The sequence below is a fragment of the Podarcis filfolensis genome (genome assembly GCF_964270895.1).
Source record: "Podarcis filfolensis genome assembly, chromosome: 7".
Taxonomy (NCBI): domain Eukaryota; kingdom Metazoa; phylum Chordata; class Lepidosauria; order Squamata; family Lacertidae; genus Podarcis; species Podarcis filfolensis.
The window spans coordinates 41,709,673-41,724,663 of NC_139603.1; the positions used below are offsets into that span (position 1 = coordinate 41,709,673).

Below are 14,991 nucleotides of genomic sequence, written 5' to 3' on the forward strand. Positions count from 1 at the left end.
GTGCAGATCACTTCTGCACGTGGCAAACCCGGAAGTAAACACTTCTGGGTTTGCCGCGTTCATAAGCTGAAAGTCCATAACGAGCGGAATGCAACCAGAAGTACCACTGTACTTGGGTCACGTAAAATGTAGTAATTTCTAATGTGGCTATTGCAGCAAAGCGATTTTTTTCTGGGCAGAGAAGGGGAGCAGATACAGCTCCTTGCCAAGGGTACAAGGAACACCTCTGGTGAGAAGTATATCAAATGTGTTATTATTCCTGGCTAAAGGTTATTCTCCAACATGTGTTATTTTGGATAAAGCTGTGGAAATATTTGAAAAATCATTTAACAATTGCCCATTTTTAAAGCTGAAACTTTCTTGGGGAGTAGCTTCCCCTTCACTGTTTTCAGGATATTTTCAGAGCAATTTTCAATAACTACCAGAGAATAATTGAAATTACATGTTACAGCTGTGTCTCCTTTATTTCATGTGCTCAGGAGGGATCTCTAGAAAACACCGGCGATTGGTGAAAATACACATTGTAAACCAAGTGATGGTAGGGCTAACCTCCAACAGTGAAGTTTAATCAAAGTTCAGAGGCCACAGAGTTGTCCAGGTTCAATCCCTAACATCTATATCTAAAACAATCAGGTGGTATAAAAGGCGTATTCCTGTGATCTACAGGACTGTGGCTGCTTCTTGCAGTCCTCACTCAATCTGATAGAGGTCTGTTACCTTCTAGGCTCTCTTGATTTCTGCCTTTGCAAAGTGCTTCCTACCATATTTCCTTTAGTCTTTCATGTTCTTGTTTAACAAAAGATTTTTGCTTTCATTGAAAAGACTGGATGCTTTTGCAGGGCTCTGATTAGGCTTCCTTAGGATATATGTCTCGACATGAGTTTATATAGCCTAAATCTTATAGGCAATATTCAATTAACAATTCCTTACACATATCCCTCATGTTCGATGAACACAAACATGTGTTTTACCATATATATGTAGAGTTATGTATTGTGTCACACACAGCAAGATACAAACATGCACAAAGGACAATCATGACATGCAAAGCAGTTCTGATGTGCAGTTTACTTCCTCTAAATATTTGAAGGATCTCTTTCTCAAAGATTCACTAAAATGGCTCACAGTAATGTTTAATTTCACCCTATGTAATTAACTTTATTCTACTGTGTTTCTATGCTGCTTTCCAAAGCTCAGCTAGTTTGCAAAAGTTCTCGGTGACAAAAATTCTTAAGGGTTATTTTAGTGACTGTTTTGCTACTTGCACATTCAGTTCTTTGGACCATTCTGCATAAACATTCATGTAATAAGGAAACAAAACTCAGACACATATCACTTGTACAGAACAGAATTCTATTTAATCTTGATCACATACTATGAAAAATTACACACCAATGAGCACAAACAACAAAATTCGTGTTCCTCCAAATACTTCCCCATCTGACACATCAACCACAATTATTTAACACTGAAAATACTGCACTGTGGAGTGGCGATAAAAAGCCCAACCAATGAATGATGTCTGGCATTCTGATGCACAGAGCTCACATGCATGCAAGCACATTGTCATTCACTTAAACTGGTTGACAAAGGTTTCTCCTCTAAAAGGAGACACCCAGTTACATAGCTCTGGAATGGGGGCAGCTATTTTTCCATGGAGGGCAGTGGTTCTGAATTCAGCTGACATTTACTAATTTGCTTGTTTGCAACTTTGTGAAGCAGAACAACAGGCAATTTCAAATAAACACTTGTTGCATGATGAACACTTCAAAACTTGGGGGCAGCTTAAACAGCATGTGGAGCTTACTATCTGCAATAAATTACCAAGACCCTTACTACCTTGGCTTGTCAAGGTATTGAAAGAGTATGGCAATAGCTGGATTACCATCTGGATGGAAGCTACATTATAATTTCTTCATCCTGTGATCACTGTCATGCTGTAAGTTTATAAGCAGTCAGTAATGAACCAATGCATCTGAACGCAAACTAAGTATTTCAGGAAATGTATCCTTTGTTAAAAGTAAGAGCCCAATCATCCCCCCAAACAAAAAATCATATTGTGTGTGTATGTGTGTATAGACAGACACACAAAACAAAATTCCATCTGTCACAGACAGTCAACCATAAACCATAGGTAAGCTTGCCCAATTTGGTTGTGTCCTGCACACTTTTAAACATAAAAATATAAAATAGCTGTCACTTTGGATGCTAGATCACTTCAATTGTGTTTTTGTGGTCTTCTTTTACTGCTGCTTTTCAAAGGCAAAAATCAAATATATACCTGGAAAAAATTGAAAAAGAAAGCATTAACCTTCTCCTGTTTCAAAGATTTCTGTTCATAAACAAGCAAATCTGACAACATATAACCATCTAATAAAGCTTAGAGCAAGGGTTGCCAATCTGAGGCCACTGGTGATAGGGCCTTGAAGAGTTCCAGTGGTGCTCCTGGGCTTTGGATTGCTCCCAATCTGACCCATTCCACCAACCTCACTCAGATACAGCCTATCAACTGATGCAAGGGCCTTGCACATTCAGGTGGTTGGGCGGGGGTTAAATCCTAATTAAACATTCAGTTGGGAGGGGGAAAGAAGACACATGCAGGATGCCTGCAGTTCTCCTTCTCCCGTCTCTCTCCTTACTGCCAAGACCACTTCACTTTAGGTGGACCTGATCCAACTCGGAGTGATTTGGGGCTGCCCCAAACGTGATCCAGCAAAATTCTGGGTCAACCCAATTTGGTTCGGTATTTGGCCAGACACAGGGCACGGCTCTGTTTATAAGAGCTCTGACAGCTATTATGAGCATCCAAAACCAAAAGGCAAGCAAAAAAATTATAGCACCAAAGCTGTCTGGCTATACCTAATAGAAAAAATACTGGCCTGGTTCACACACCATGGTAAGCCAAATCACCAAACTGCAGATTCCCAGAGAGGAAGTTGTAGTCACTCCAACACCTGTCTGGTCCTTTGTGCTGCCATAGCAACTAAACCAACATTTGGCTTACCATGTCATCTGAACTGGGGCTTGTGGTTAAACTCTAGCCTCGCTTACCACAAGCTCTACAGCGAAGAACAAATCTTGGTTAGCTAACAATTTTGCTACTAAATTTACTTTGTGATGTACTTGAGCTGAATGAAGTTGTGATCTAGAGGCATTTTTACATAGCAGCTATGTATCGCCCGTTTTTCCTGAAAACTCTGTACTTAGCAGATACCCTCATAAAAAGTTCCTGCTGGAGAAATTCTTACATTTTAAAAACAAACTAGCCTGACAGCTATAGAACAGGTTTGGGGGAATAAAATACAATACTGGACTATTATAGTAATATTTAAACATCAGTTATAGTACGTACTTGTTGCCTCCCATTCAGATTTACTCAGGGTTCCCTTGAAAGAAAGAAAATGTCACATTTACAGACAGCAAATTATTGTATACATTTTAAGCAATTAGCAGGAATCTCTCACTCTCTCTCTCTCTCTCTCTCCAGGGACAAACTGTTCCTTCCTGCTGCAATATTTTAATGCTTCAGATATCAATAATAGTTTCAGATTTCAGAAAGCCAAAACATGCGCCAGTATACTTCAGTATTCTCAATGAAAGGGAAAGATCTGTTAGCACATTTAGAAGGTGATCAACCAGTGAGTTGAAGTATCTCACTGTAAAGGGGCGGGTTTATTATGTACTTAGCTATGCCTGATTGCACATTCAGGGAAGGAGACACATGAGTTTTTGTAATCAAGCAGTTTCTCTTTTATTTTAAGGATGCAAATAACTTGCATTAGTATGTGGTGGGCAGGCTGTCTAGTAAAGTGATATGTTAATAGCTTTTATAGATTAATTTGCAAAGCTGATACTATACGATTTTGAGCACCATAGATGATGACTATGGACTATCTCTTCAGAAATAAGTCTGCTGTAATTGCCAAAGTTCAGATGCCAAACAAAAGGGAATATAGCACATTTCCTTCTCCTTTCAAGGCTGAAAACTTTCAAAGCAACAATGAGAGGACACTTCCTGCACAGGCCTCCCTGCAGCTGCTCTAATGCCCAGAGAGACTAGTACTCAAGCGCATTAGAATGGCAATAGAAGATTCATAATTCTGCAGAAACAAAAGAACAGAAATCCAGCAGCACCATTGGTGGCCAGCATTTGTCACTACTTCTTGCTTCACAATGGCGCTATCAGGAAGGTATGCTCTTTTCCACTTAGCACATGGCCATCAATGATTTTCAGGGCACTATCCTGAGTTTTTCAGTTCCATGGACCCAACCCAACATGCATAAGCTTTGCCAAGTGTTGAGACACAGAAGGCAAAGAGTGGGCTGCAAAGCAGCCTGATCTGCTCCAGAGACTGGATACTTGATACTTACAAGGGGTAACTTGGCTTTCCCACCATTCTTAAGCATTTCTGCATGCTCATAGTCCTCTTTTTTATTTGAGACCAGCCTGGAACTTTCATCAGCAGGGTATTTCTGAAAAAAACAGATTATACAGAATTACTGCAAATATAGCCAAGGGTTGGCAAACTAAAAAATACCGTTGTGTACCTGCCCAAATGAAAATCCAGACACAAATTGTCTGTACTGATGCCTACTTTGCCCTTGAGCTAACAATGACAAAGAAATGAGGTATTTATACCCAGTCATAATAGCTCCAACTGTAAGCCCCCAAATACTATTTAGTAGTTGACCCAATGAAAGATGTATTCTGTGTCACCAACACTGTCACCTTGCATTCCACATTTATAGCTCTGATTTATTGTATGATGAAACTCATAGGGGTTCACCTTGTGCTCCTAAGCATGCTCCATGCAATGGCCTGATCCAGACCTGCTTAGCTTCTGAGGAGTGTCCTCAGACCGCAGCCTGGGATGTGTAAGACACAGATTCATACAAATCATCTAGTTCACAGTGAAAGAATCACTGATGGATGGCCATCCAACATCTGTTTAAAAACCTCGGCAGCTCATTCTACTAGAGTGTTCTTCCTAATGTTTAGTCAGAAATTTTCTTTCTTGTAATTTTAATCCATTGGTTCTGGTCCTACCCACTGGAGCAGTAGAAAACAAGCTTTCTCTATCTTCCATTTAGATACAGTGAAACCTCGGTTTTCGAATGTAATCCATTCCGGAAGACCGTTCGACTTCCGAAACGTTCGAAAACCAAGGCACAAAGGGCAGTCTGCAAATTTAAAGAGAAAATTGAGTAAAATACAGTGGTACCTCAGTGGAAGCTGCTCAACTTCCAAGGTGCGTTTGAAAACAGAAGCATTTACTTCCGGGTTTTTGGCGTTCCAAAAACTGAACCGTTCGATTTCCAAGACATTCGAAAACTGAGGTACCACTGAATTTGAAGATAGCTATCATATAATCTCTTAGTAACATGCCCAACACTTGTAGCAATACAAGATCCTTTAGATTTCTAATGATCATGATTTAATTATTGTTATTTATTGCAGAAGTAGGCCATTAGCACTACAATGAGCCGAAAGTTTTGAAATGGAGGAATTCAAAGTACAGTACATCAACTTAGAATTATGTTCTACAGATTATCAAAAAGACACTTCCAAGTGAGCATGTTTATAATAAATGAGAAATGTAACTGCAGTGTAATTGTCTGCACACTGATTGTACTTTGACAGAACACACCAAGATATCAGGGTACGCGAAATAAAGCATACCTAACACAATCCCATTCAAATGCAATGTAAAATGGATAACTAGTATAGCCTAAGTAAACATATAAATTAACTTGTCTTAGAATTACTGCACAGTGTTCATCAAAAAGCAATGCAACAATTGACAAGGCTGACAATTAGAACAAATCTGTCTTTATGCATTTGAAAACTAACCTCCAATGCCAGCATTTGCTGCAAAAGAATTTTATGTTCCTCATTCTTAACCTTTTCTTCGTAAAATTCCCGGAAAGTCTTTTTGTAGACTAGTTTCATGCCATACTTCTTGGCCATTCTAGGAAAAATAAATTTTGTTAGAAATATAAATGCTTAATTAGCACAAAACACAAATTATGAGTGATCATCAAAGCATCATTCAAATTTCCAAAAACTACTTCTGTGTCACAATACAAGATCATAAGAAACATTGCAACTCATCTAAATTCACCACTACTTAATGTGAACATGTGGTTTTTTTAAAAAAAAACTAGTAACAGTACTGTACATTTAAAATACGTATGTATTATCATGTATACATACACAGTACAGCATGCATACACCTACTGATGCCCAACTATAACAGCAACCACACCCTGAAAGTGCAGCTCAGGGGGTTAGATATTCAATATTATAAGTTAGTTATGAAATGCTTAGGCATTGGCACCAATGCATACTTATATAGATCATGTCCTTGAAGTACAATGTGGACTGTGGCAATGTATCCAAGCTATGGATACACTTTTAATAGGTTCGGGTGTGCCTTAGTAAACACAGACCAGAAAACAACCATTATAGTGGGAATAATAAGCAGGGGAGAAGAGGGAACCTGGCACAGAAAGAAAGCAAAACAGCTACGCAGTATAGAAGACAAAACTGGATACCATGGCCCTGTAGAACCAAGTATCATTGCTTTAACAAGATGCCAAGAAAAAGGAAGGCGGTTAAAAGGGAGGGCATGTCAGATTTTGTTCAAATATCTAGGATATGATGGACCAACCTCCAAATTACCACATTTTAGCTCAAGTGGCTAAAAGCTGACATAGCACTCCTCTAGCAACCATTTTTCATTTACACACACACACACACACACACACACACACACACAAAATAAAAGGTAAAACATAAAAACTTACTCTACCAGCAATGGAAAATAGACCAGGAACTCTGGCACATTAACCACTCCTTCCAGGTTAAAATCATACTTGCAGCCAAACAAAGGGTAATCTCCTTTCTTCTGAAACTTCACTGTGTATATTTCATTCCCAAAAGAGTCTGTTTCTGAAGCTTCAAGGCGCTTTCTATGACAGCATAATAAAAATCGACATGGAATTAAAAACCCACAAAACCGTCTAACTCTTTTGTTGAAACATAACACAACAGTATGGGCCTGTTTACATATCTCTAACCTCACTAATGAAGTCAGATACAGTAAAACAATGATAAAATCCTATCCCAGGACTATTTAGAGCAATATATTAACTTCCTGTATATAATGTAACTTCAGTAATATGTATCTCCCTGATTCATTTTTATGAATTTAAATAAGTGGAAAAAAGATTAACCAAATATTTGGGCCAGTCAGATAATCTTGCTTTTAACTGCACCAGTGAGGTTTCTGGCCTTCTTCAGCTGACTTATGATAATACAGTGGTACCTTGGGTTACATATGCTTCAGGTTACAGACTCCGCTAACCCAGAAATAGTACCTTGGGTTAAGAACTTTACTTCAGGATGAGAACAGAAATCATGCTCCTCCGGCGGCGCAGCAGCAGGAGGCCCCATTAGCTAAAGTGATGCTTCAGGTTAAGAACAGTTTCAGGTTAAGAACGGACCTCCAGAACAAATTAAGTACGTAACCAGAGGTACAACTGTACTTCCAATATTTATGGCAGACCAAGATACTCTGCCCTGCCTGCCAGAATGCACATCTAGCTAAATTGCATATATTTGGACTAGGTAGTCAGGGGCCTTTGCATTTGCTGGCAAGTGAATTATTAGATAGTAAAATAAAATCTCCAGACTTATTGCAGACAAAAGATGGAAATTCAAGGAGAGGGCCTGGAATTTTCTTGAGGACGCCAGACTTTCTTTGTGGCTACAGTCTGGCAAAACCTATGGAGAAAGTTTATTCCTTTTCATGTCCTAACTGTTGTATTTTGAGGCAGGTGTGGGATGGAAAGTGTGGAAAAACTGCAGACAGAGACCTAACAAACACTTGCAGGTGTATAAGGTGGGTGACTGTGCTATTCTAATGTATCAGTACAACATTAGTTCTTCCAAGAATCCTCAACAAGCTTACATGTGTAAATATGCTACACGAAGTCTAAAAAGTATCCACCCCCAATTATTATCTAAAAACATCATTCATACATACTTACACAAGTTCATAGCTATCTGGAGTTGTGCCAATAAAATATCCTCCATGGCAAAGTCTTTCACAGGCATTTCTAAGCATCATATCAGCTTGTTCATATGTCTCAAAAGAATAATGATACACAAATTGACAACTGCAAATGTCAAAGTGGATGTTTCGATCATTGTACTTTTTGGAGAGAAGTTCCTAAGACAAACAGAAGAGAATTGTTTATTTTTGCTGTTAGGAAAAAAATTGGGACGGGAAAACAATTGCATTGCTCCAGTATGCTTACCACAAAAACACAATTTATTAATCTAGGAGGCACAAACCTAAAGTCGTCTGATTATTTTTCTGCTCTTTTCAACTGAAAAACTGCAGGTTAAATCACCGTAACCCATTATATTTTCCTATCTCCAATGTTAGGAACTAAAAACTAAAACTAAAAATATTTCTTGCTGGAAAGAAAACACCAATATTGGAGATAAATTATTTTTAGGCAAAAATCTGCACTACAGCACATAAAAGAATAGTTACACTAACTTATTTAGAGTTCCTGATAAAGTGACCCTATCGAAGAAGTAATACTTTCATGCAGACCTTGTCTTTTAACTATGCAATCATGTAGAAAATAATGCAATGGCTGGTTTACTTCTACACATTTGTTTTCTAACCTTTCCCTTCATTTACATTTTAGACACCCACCATTAATTTTTAAAAACATGGAATAACTATACCTTTGTGCTGTCAGCAGTTATAAATTCTGCACTAAATATTCTCTCATTTTGACGACCACGGTTTTTCATATCATAGTACCGCGATTCACACTGTTGTACGGAAACATCAGCAATATCTATTTTTAAAAAACGCATAATCAAAAAACTCTTCAGAAAGCTGTAAAGCAGGAGAAGGCAAGTATATAATTGAAGGCTAAAAGTATTTTATTTGGCAACTGCTTATCACAACTACTCAGAGATCTGCATAGGGTATGCTAAAAAAATCACTGTACATAACCCAAACACTTAGGAAACAAAGAAAAGCATTTGCACCTTATGTGCAAAAAGATTTCATAATTTAATATTAAATATTTACATGAGGAAGAGATGTGTATTTTTCTTAAAACTAGAGCTGTGTCACATTCTTGGCTTAACTCAAAAGTTTTTAATAAAAAAAAATGATTTAGTACACTACTTTTTTGTAACATGACAACTTTCAATTTGAATTCTTAATGCTGTGAAGAAAATGACTATCAGTAATTTTATTCTGACCACAAAAAACTTTTTAAGAATGCTTACCTAACACAACTATTTACACATGTTTTTGAAAACAAAAAGGAGGCTGTGCTGCCATCTCTAGGTCAATACTGGGATTGCTTTTTACCATTTATTGTTAGTAAGCTAAAGGAAGTAATCATGTCAGCTATACTAAGCAGGCAGTGAATACAAATATAAGGGGTGACAGCCTTGGAAAACCCTAGTTTAGACTTTTGAATAGCTGCAGAAAAGTATTCCTGAAAGCAATAAACAACCATATCTGAACAAAAGACTTGAAAACCACTCTTAACACTGCAACCTCGTCTTTCAGAATTAAAGAACTCTCAGCAAGCTATTTGAGTAGATGCCTTCACAGATAAAGTTTTACATTAAATCTGAAGACAACCCCAGGAGCCATCTCAAGTAATTTGCAGAGTGAATTTTTACTAAAAATAGCGCTTGCCATACCACAGGATATAATTGTAAAATACCTGAACTTAAAAAGGACAAGCAGCTCAAGCCAAAACAATTAAGAATTCAAGCTGCAATCACATTAAATGAAATAGCAACTTCCAAAGGTCAAGCCCTGGAATGCGTATCTAGCATAGAGACAGAGCAAACTGGTAAGGGATGGAGGGGACATTCTGTTTGTTATTGTTTCTGTATAACTTTTTGTAACTTGCTATCAAAATACAGTACTGGAATGCTAACAGCTAAATTAAAGACAAAGACAATTGCAGAGTTTTTCAACATAAGCAGATGACATATGATATATCATATACCACATATGGCATCAATGCTGAACATGTGGCCCTCCATATGCTATTGAACTACAATTTCCATCATCCTATGCTGATTAGGCCTAATTGGAAATGCATATCTAATATTCTTAGGGCAACAGGTTGGCAAAGCCTGGCTAATGGCATTGCAGACCAGTTCTGCTAAATAGTTGGAACTGAAATAACAGTTTATGCATTTCCAAATATTAAGTGATTCAGTGTTTAAATCAAGTTCCTTGCGAAGAAGATACAGAACAAAATGTAACTGCCAAACCCTTAAGATAATCCACGAAGTCTCTGTTCCATGTATCCTTACCATGGCAAGGCTGGTAGGTTCAGGCAAGCAGCAGGACTCTTCTATGGAGGTACCCATATACCGGAAGAAACTTGGCTTCCAATGTGAATTTTTAGTTGCTAAAAAATTGAGTTTTATGAATAATAAACCCATATCAAATTTGCCTTCTTACCTGTACACACAAGCCTACTAATTCTGCCTTTTCTCCATTTTAGCAAGTCCCCACCTTTGCCACATCCCAAGTCTAAAACTGCAATGCTTTGCTTTCTTTGCCGCACCCTCTCAAGGAATTCACCTAGGAAAGAAAAGACACATAAAATCTTTAGCATAAATAAAAAAATACATCTATTGTGCATTTCCTTTTGTAATTCTGGGAGTTTTACCATCTCATGAGTAACTTAAACAAAAAGTTGCACTCCACTAAAAGCAAAGAAAATTCATTTGTCTGAGATAAATTTAAAATGTAAGCATGGAAAAGGCATTTACAATATTATCCTATGCATGCCTATTCAGAAATAAGTTCTGCTGAATTCACTGGAACTTATTCCCAGGTAAATGTATAGGTTTGGCATCTCTTTTTTGTTATCTCTTAAAGAAAAAATATTGTAGTTTAGCTCACAATAATTTTGCAATTACAAGTTCATAGCACTTAAAACTGAGAGCCAGAGACCCCAATAGATGTAGGAAATACATATCTAAATATAGTGTAATTATTTTATTTATTACTACATTCATATGCCGTCTCAAGGTGACAGCCATGGTTTTCTTCATTTTATCCTAACAACACTGTGAGGCAGGTTAAGCTTAGAGAAAGTGGCTAGCTCAATATCATCCAGTAAACTCCAGGCCCTAGGTCCAACACTCAATCATATAATTCACTCAAATCACTCAAACAATAAATTAGTATTACATTAAGGAGCACTGTACAGAGTAAACGTGTTAACATTATAATGGTTCTTTTGCTTTAGATATTAGGTCTCATATTTGGGATTCAAAAATCAAGTGCAAGATCTGACCCACCATACCTAACTGTACTACTAATGTAGCTTTTTCTTCAATCCCAACAAAGTAGCATCTGAAAATATGAATACACTAGAAGTATATATATTTCAAAATATATAGCCATACCAATGAGCACACTCTTTATCCAGTTGTTAAAATTCCGAAGATAGAAAATGCGACTCATACTACGCTGTTCCAATCCAACTTCTTCAAGCTTATTATAATGTGCTGCTACAGTTTCAGTATGCTGCACAAGAACATCAAATAAAAGATAAAGTGAAAAATATGAGGCTTTATATGCATTCATTTGCTACTTAGTGGTAGCATTATGTGCTATGAACAGCACATTATGCACAATGAACAGTACAAAAAAATAAGCTTTATACAAACATAAAACAACAACACCACTGATTTGTAGGTAGAGTATCTGGTTTTGATGTAGAAATCTAGAATGAAATCACTTGGTAAATAAGAACGTTACTAGATGATCAACAAATTATTGTACTTAAAAAACCTTAGAAATACTGTAACTTAAATAACCTTGGAAAGTTAATAGTACTATAAAAATAATAGCATGTCTCATGCAACTAATTAGATTACCTTGAACTCTGTCCAGCTTTTTCCAGCTTCCTACCCCACCCAGAAGGAATTTCTTTTAGGAATAAACATATAAAAGTACTGTTTCATACAAAATTCCTAAGATTAAACAGCACATAGGGCGAGATCCAATGTAGCACAAGTAGGAGTTGACCTATGCAGTGAAACTTTTCCTTTCACCCACTTCCTGCTGGGTGCGCTCCCAAAATCTGCTCCCAAGGGTTGGAGGAACCTTCCCAAAATCTGTTTTAGAACTTGTAGATACCCAGCTGGAGAACCAAGAAGAGAAACTGCAAGTCCAATCATGCAAGCAAGCAGTCTTAACAGGAGATCATCCATATGTTCAGTCTGCATGCCATTAAGACAAATTTAATCATTTATTGTGAACATAAAGATTGCTCCTGCTTTACTCTCCATCCGTGTGATCAAAGAATTATGAATCCTTGTTTAGCATTACAACCTATCAAACCTTAGCTTCACATGCAATCCGTACAGCAAGAATAAGATAGTCAGCTCAGATGTAATGCTAAGTCAGGAGTCACAATTTGTTTCTTGTACCAGGAAGAGCCAAGCAGGAGCCATTTGACTATGTTTTGTCATGACACATGAATGCAAACAAAGACGAAGTCTGTAGGAAGCCTGTGACCCATTAGATGATGTTGGACTCCAACTCCCTTCAGCCCCAAGCATAGCTAATAAGGGACTATGGAAACTGTAGTCCAAAAACATCCAGAGGAATAAGGAAACACATCCCTGGATTAAGGAAATAAAGAGTAGCTATTTTTTTCCCTATTAGTGCTGCTACAGTTCAAGAATAAAGACTGAACTGCTATGGAAACACTTACTCTTTTCTTTGTTGGGCTTTGGTCAAGATCAGGATCCCCTCTTCTTTTTCTTGCTCTCCTGCTGTCCACAGCACTGACATCTCCCTTTTCAGTTGTGTCACAATATTCTTTATTTATTGCTGCTTTATTTTCTTCCACCGTGTCAGCAGGCTTTATCTCTAGGTCTGGGGAAGCATCTCTCTTTGCTTCTTCAACCAAGTTCTTTCCAGCTTCTGGAACCTCCAAACTGGCTGCGTCAGTAACACTAGCCTGTGGAAAAAGAGTCATGTTGGTATGGAAGAAAAATTCCTTAGCTCAATCTGTATATAAAGTTGATGACCTTGATCAATGTGTGTTACAACTAAACAGACATTTTCTGCCTACAGTGCACAAATGCTTAAAAGAGAAAAAGGCTTCAAAATTGCTGTTTGAAACACTCACCATTTTATCTGCAGGAACCTCTTCAGATTCAGATTCAAATTTCATCTTTTTCAGTCTTTTGTCATCAAGAGCACTCCCATCTCCCTTATCTTCATCACATGTACTAGAAGTTTTACCATCATTTGCTATGATAGAGGAATCAGCCTTTGAGTCCTTAGCAGTTGCGCTATCAGCTTCTTCAAATTTCTTTCTTTTTTTCTTTCCGCTGTCTAGTAACTCAGCCATGCTTCCAATAAATATTATTGTGTTATAAATATCTGCAAACAGAAAGTTATATTTTTTCTGTTGTAAGACAAGTCTTCAGACCCCCACTCTGTTATAATTGATATAATTGATATAATTAACATGATAAACCAGATGTGGTCATGGTTTTACACTGCATGTTAAATGGAGTTCTTGTTATGTTTAAAATCGGAATGCTAAAATGTGCTCATTTGTGCCTAACTTGATTTTGAATCCCAATATGTTTAAAGCTTTTTTTATATATATAAAAAATCATTTGTGTATTGAGCCTCTTTGTCGAAAGACAAAGACTCAAGACAAAGACAAAGGCAAAGTCGAAAGACAAAGACTCAAGGTGGCATTTACATTTTCCATGAGAAAACTAAAATAGTTCATGGAAATATCTACTGTACTTAAAGCATCTATCTCAGCAATCCAAACTTCTTCCCACAAAGCCCTTGGCCAAGGCAAACAGGCTGTTTAGCAATATTATTATGCTCTCTTGTGTATTTTGCTATCTTCCAATATGGTCTATTCCATTATTGTGTCCCCCACCTAGTATTATTGTGACCACTGGGCAGCTGGGGGAGGTTGACCATAACTTCCAAACAAACTCCTATTTATTAATTTTTGTATGCCTGCAAACTTGGGGGTTCACTGAGGCTGCTCATCTCTTTTTGTTTCGGTGGTCCGTTTTGTCTACAATCCCGCGAGCGCCCCTCAGTTGAGTTTGCCATTAAAGGGAACGACCACCTCCACACCCCAAACAATGCCATGCACGCCTACTCGAAAAGGGCCGGGGGGGGGGAGGCCCGCTGTGCTCAAGGAGATAACTCCCAGCAAAAATCACGTTCAGACTGAAGACTGCCTAAGTTTCCTGGGAACCAGGCCAAAGCAGAAGTAAGCAGCCCTTCACTTCGCTCTGAACCGAGGGTTTGAAACCGCAGCTCCGGAGCGCATTGTGAGCGCGAGCAAAAACTACGGGCCCCGCAACGCAGGGCTGTCGGGCCCAACAGCTCCCTTCGCGGGTCCCATTGCGTGGAAACCTCCCGCCCCCGATTCCAGAGGCCTCTCACACACCAGGATGAAGGGAGAGGCGAGAAAGAGGCCCGTTATTATTATTCAAATAGCCACAACTCTTCCCCTCCCCCACCACCGACCGTTTCTCTTTTAAGGCCTCAGAAAAACTAGACGGTGCGAGGAGGCGGCGACGGCGTAGGCCCAAACTTACGCCCGGCACAACGCGCCTAACTCTGCCCGGCCACGAGGACGCCGCCGACGCCTCTCCGCCCCGAACCTCAGACCCTGCGAGCGGCCCCGCTGCGCAGCCACCTTCCTCACCCGCCAAAGTTGAGTTTTTCTACCGTCCCGCTCTCAGGAAACGAGGCGCAGTTTTGCATCCGGGTCACCCACGCGCGCCTTCCTCCTCCTCCTCCTCCTCCGTAAGAAGTGGGCGGGCGCGCCTACTTGGGCGTACGTGCCAAGCGTGCCTCCCTTTCCCTCTCCACAAAGACGCGGCAAGAAATGCGGCTGGCCGGGAAGGACTACAAG

At 38.8% G+C, this 14,991-nt stretch overlaps 1 protein-coding gene across 3 annotated transcripts; it reads right to left on the reverse strand.

Annotated features, from left to right (window-relative positions):
- Nucleotides 1–1,336: 1,336 nt before the first annotated feature.
- RNMT (RNA guanine-7 methyltransferase) lies at nucleotides 1,337–14,990 on the reverse strand. 3 transcript variants are annotated; one of them, XM_083622617.1, is made up of 12 exons: nucleotides 14,782–14,990; nucleotides 13,219–13,475; nucleotides 12,799–13,047; nucleotides 11,483–11,603; nucleotides 10,527–10,649; nucleotides 8,765–8,880; nucleotides 8,053–8,234; nucleotides 6,808–6,972; nucleotides 5,852–5,969; nucleotides 4,372–4,473; nucleotides 3,353–3,386; nucleotides 1,337–2,281 (listed from the first exon to the last, which is right to left on the reverse strand). In XM_083622617.1, exons 2-12 carry the CDS (start codon nucleotides 13,441–13,443, stop codon nucleotides 2,244–2,246), a joined length of 1,473 nt encoding a protein of 490 aa, XP_083478743.1. In that variant the 5' UTR covers nucleotides 13,444–13,475; nucleotides 14,782–14,990; the 3' UTR covers nucleotides 1,337–2,243. The 3 variants fall into 3 exon arrangements, with proteins under 3 accessions (XP_083478743.1, XP_083478745.1, XP_083478744.1); XM_083622619.1 differs by having other exon boundaries at nucleotides 13,219–13,343; nucleotides 14,782–14,863; XM_083622618.1 differs by having other exon boundaries at nucleotides 14,672–14,818.
- Between the last annotated feature and the right edge of the window lies 1 nt (nucleotide 14,991).

Bases quoted from the DNA above. Each gene is read 5' to 3' on its own strand.
- RNMT (XM_083622617.1), bottom strand. From the start codon at position 13,443: ATGGCTGAGTTACTAGACAGCGGAAAGAAAAAAAGAAAGAAATTTGAA. The intron at 8,881-10,526 runs GTAAGAAGGCAA...TTTTAAAAATAG, and splicing joins TAGTAGGCTTGTGTGTACAG to ATATTGCTGATGTTTCCGTA. The intron at 3,387-4,371 runs GTAAGTATCAAG...CTTTCTTTCAAG, and splicing joins GGAAAGCCAAGTTACCCCTT to GGAACCCTGAGTAAATCTGA.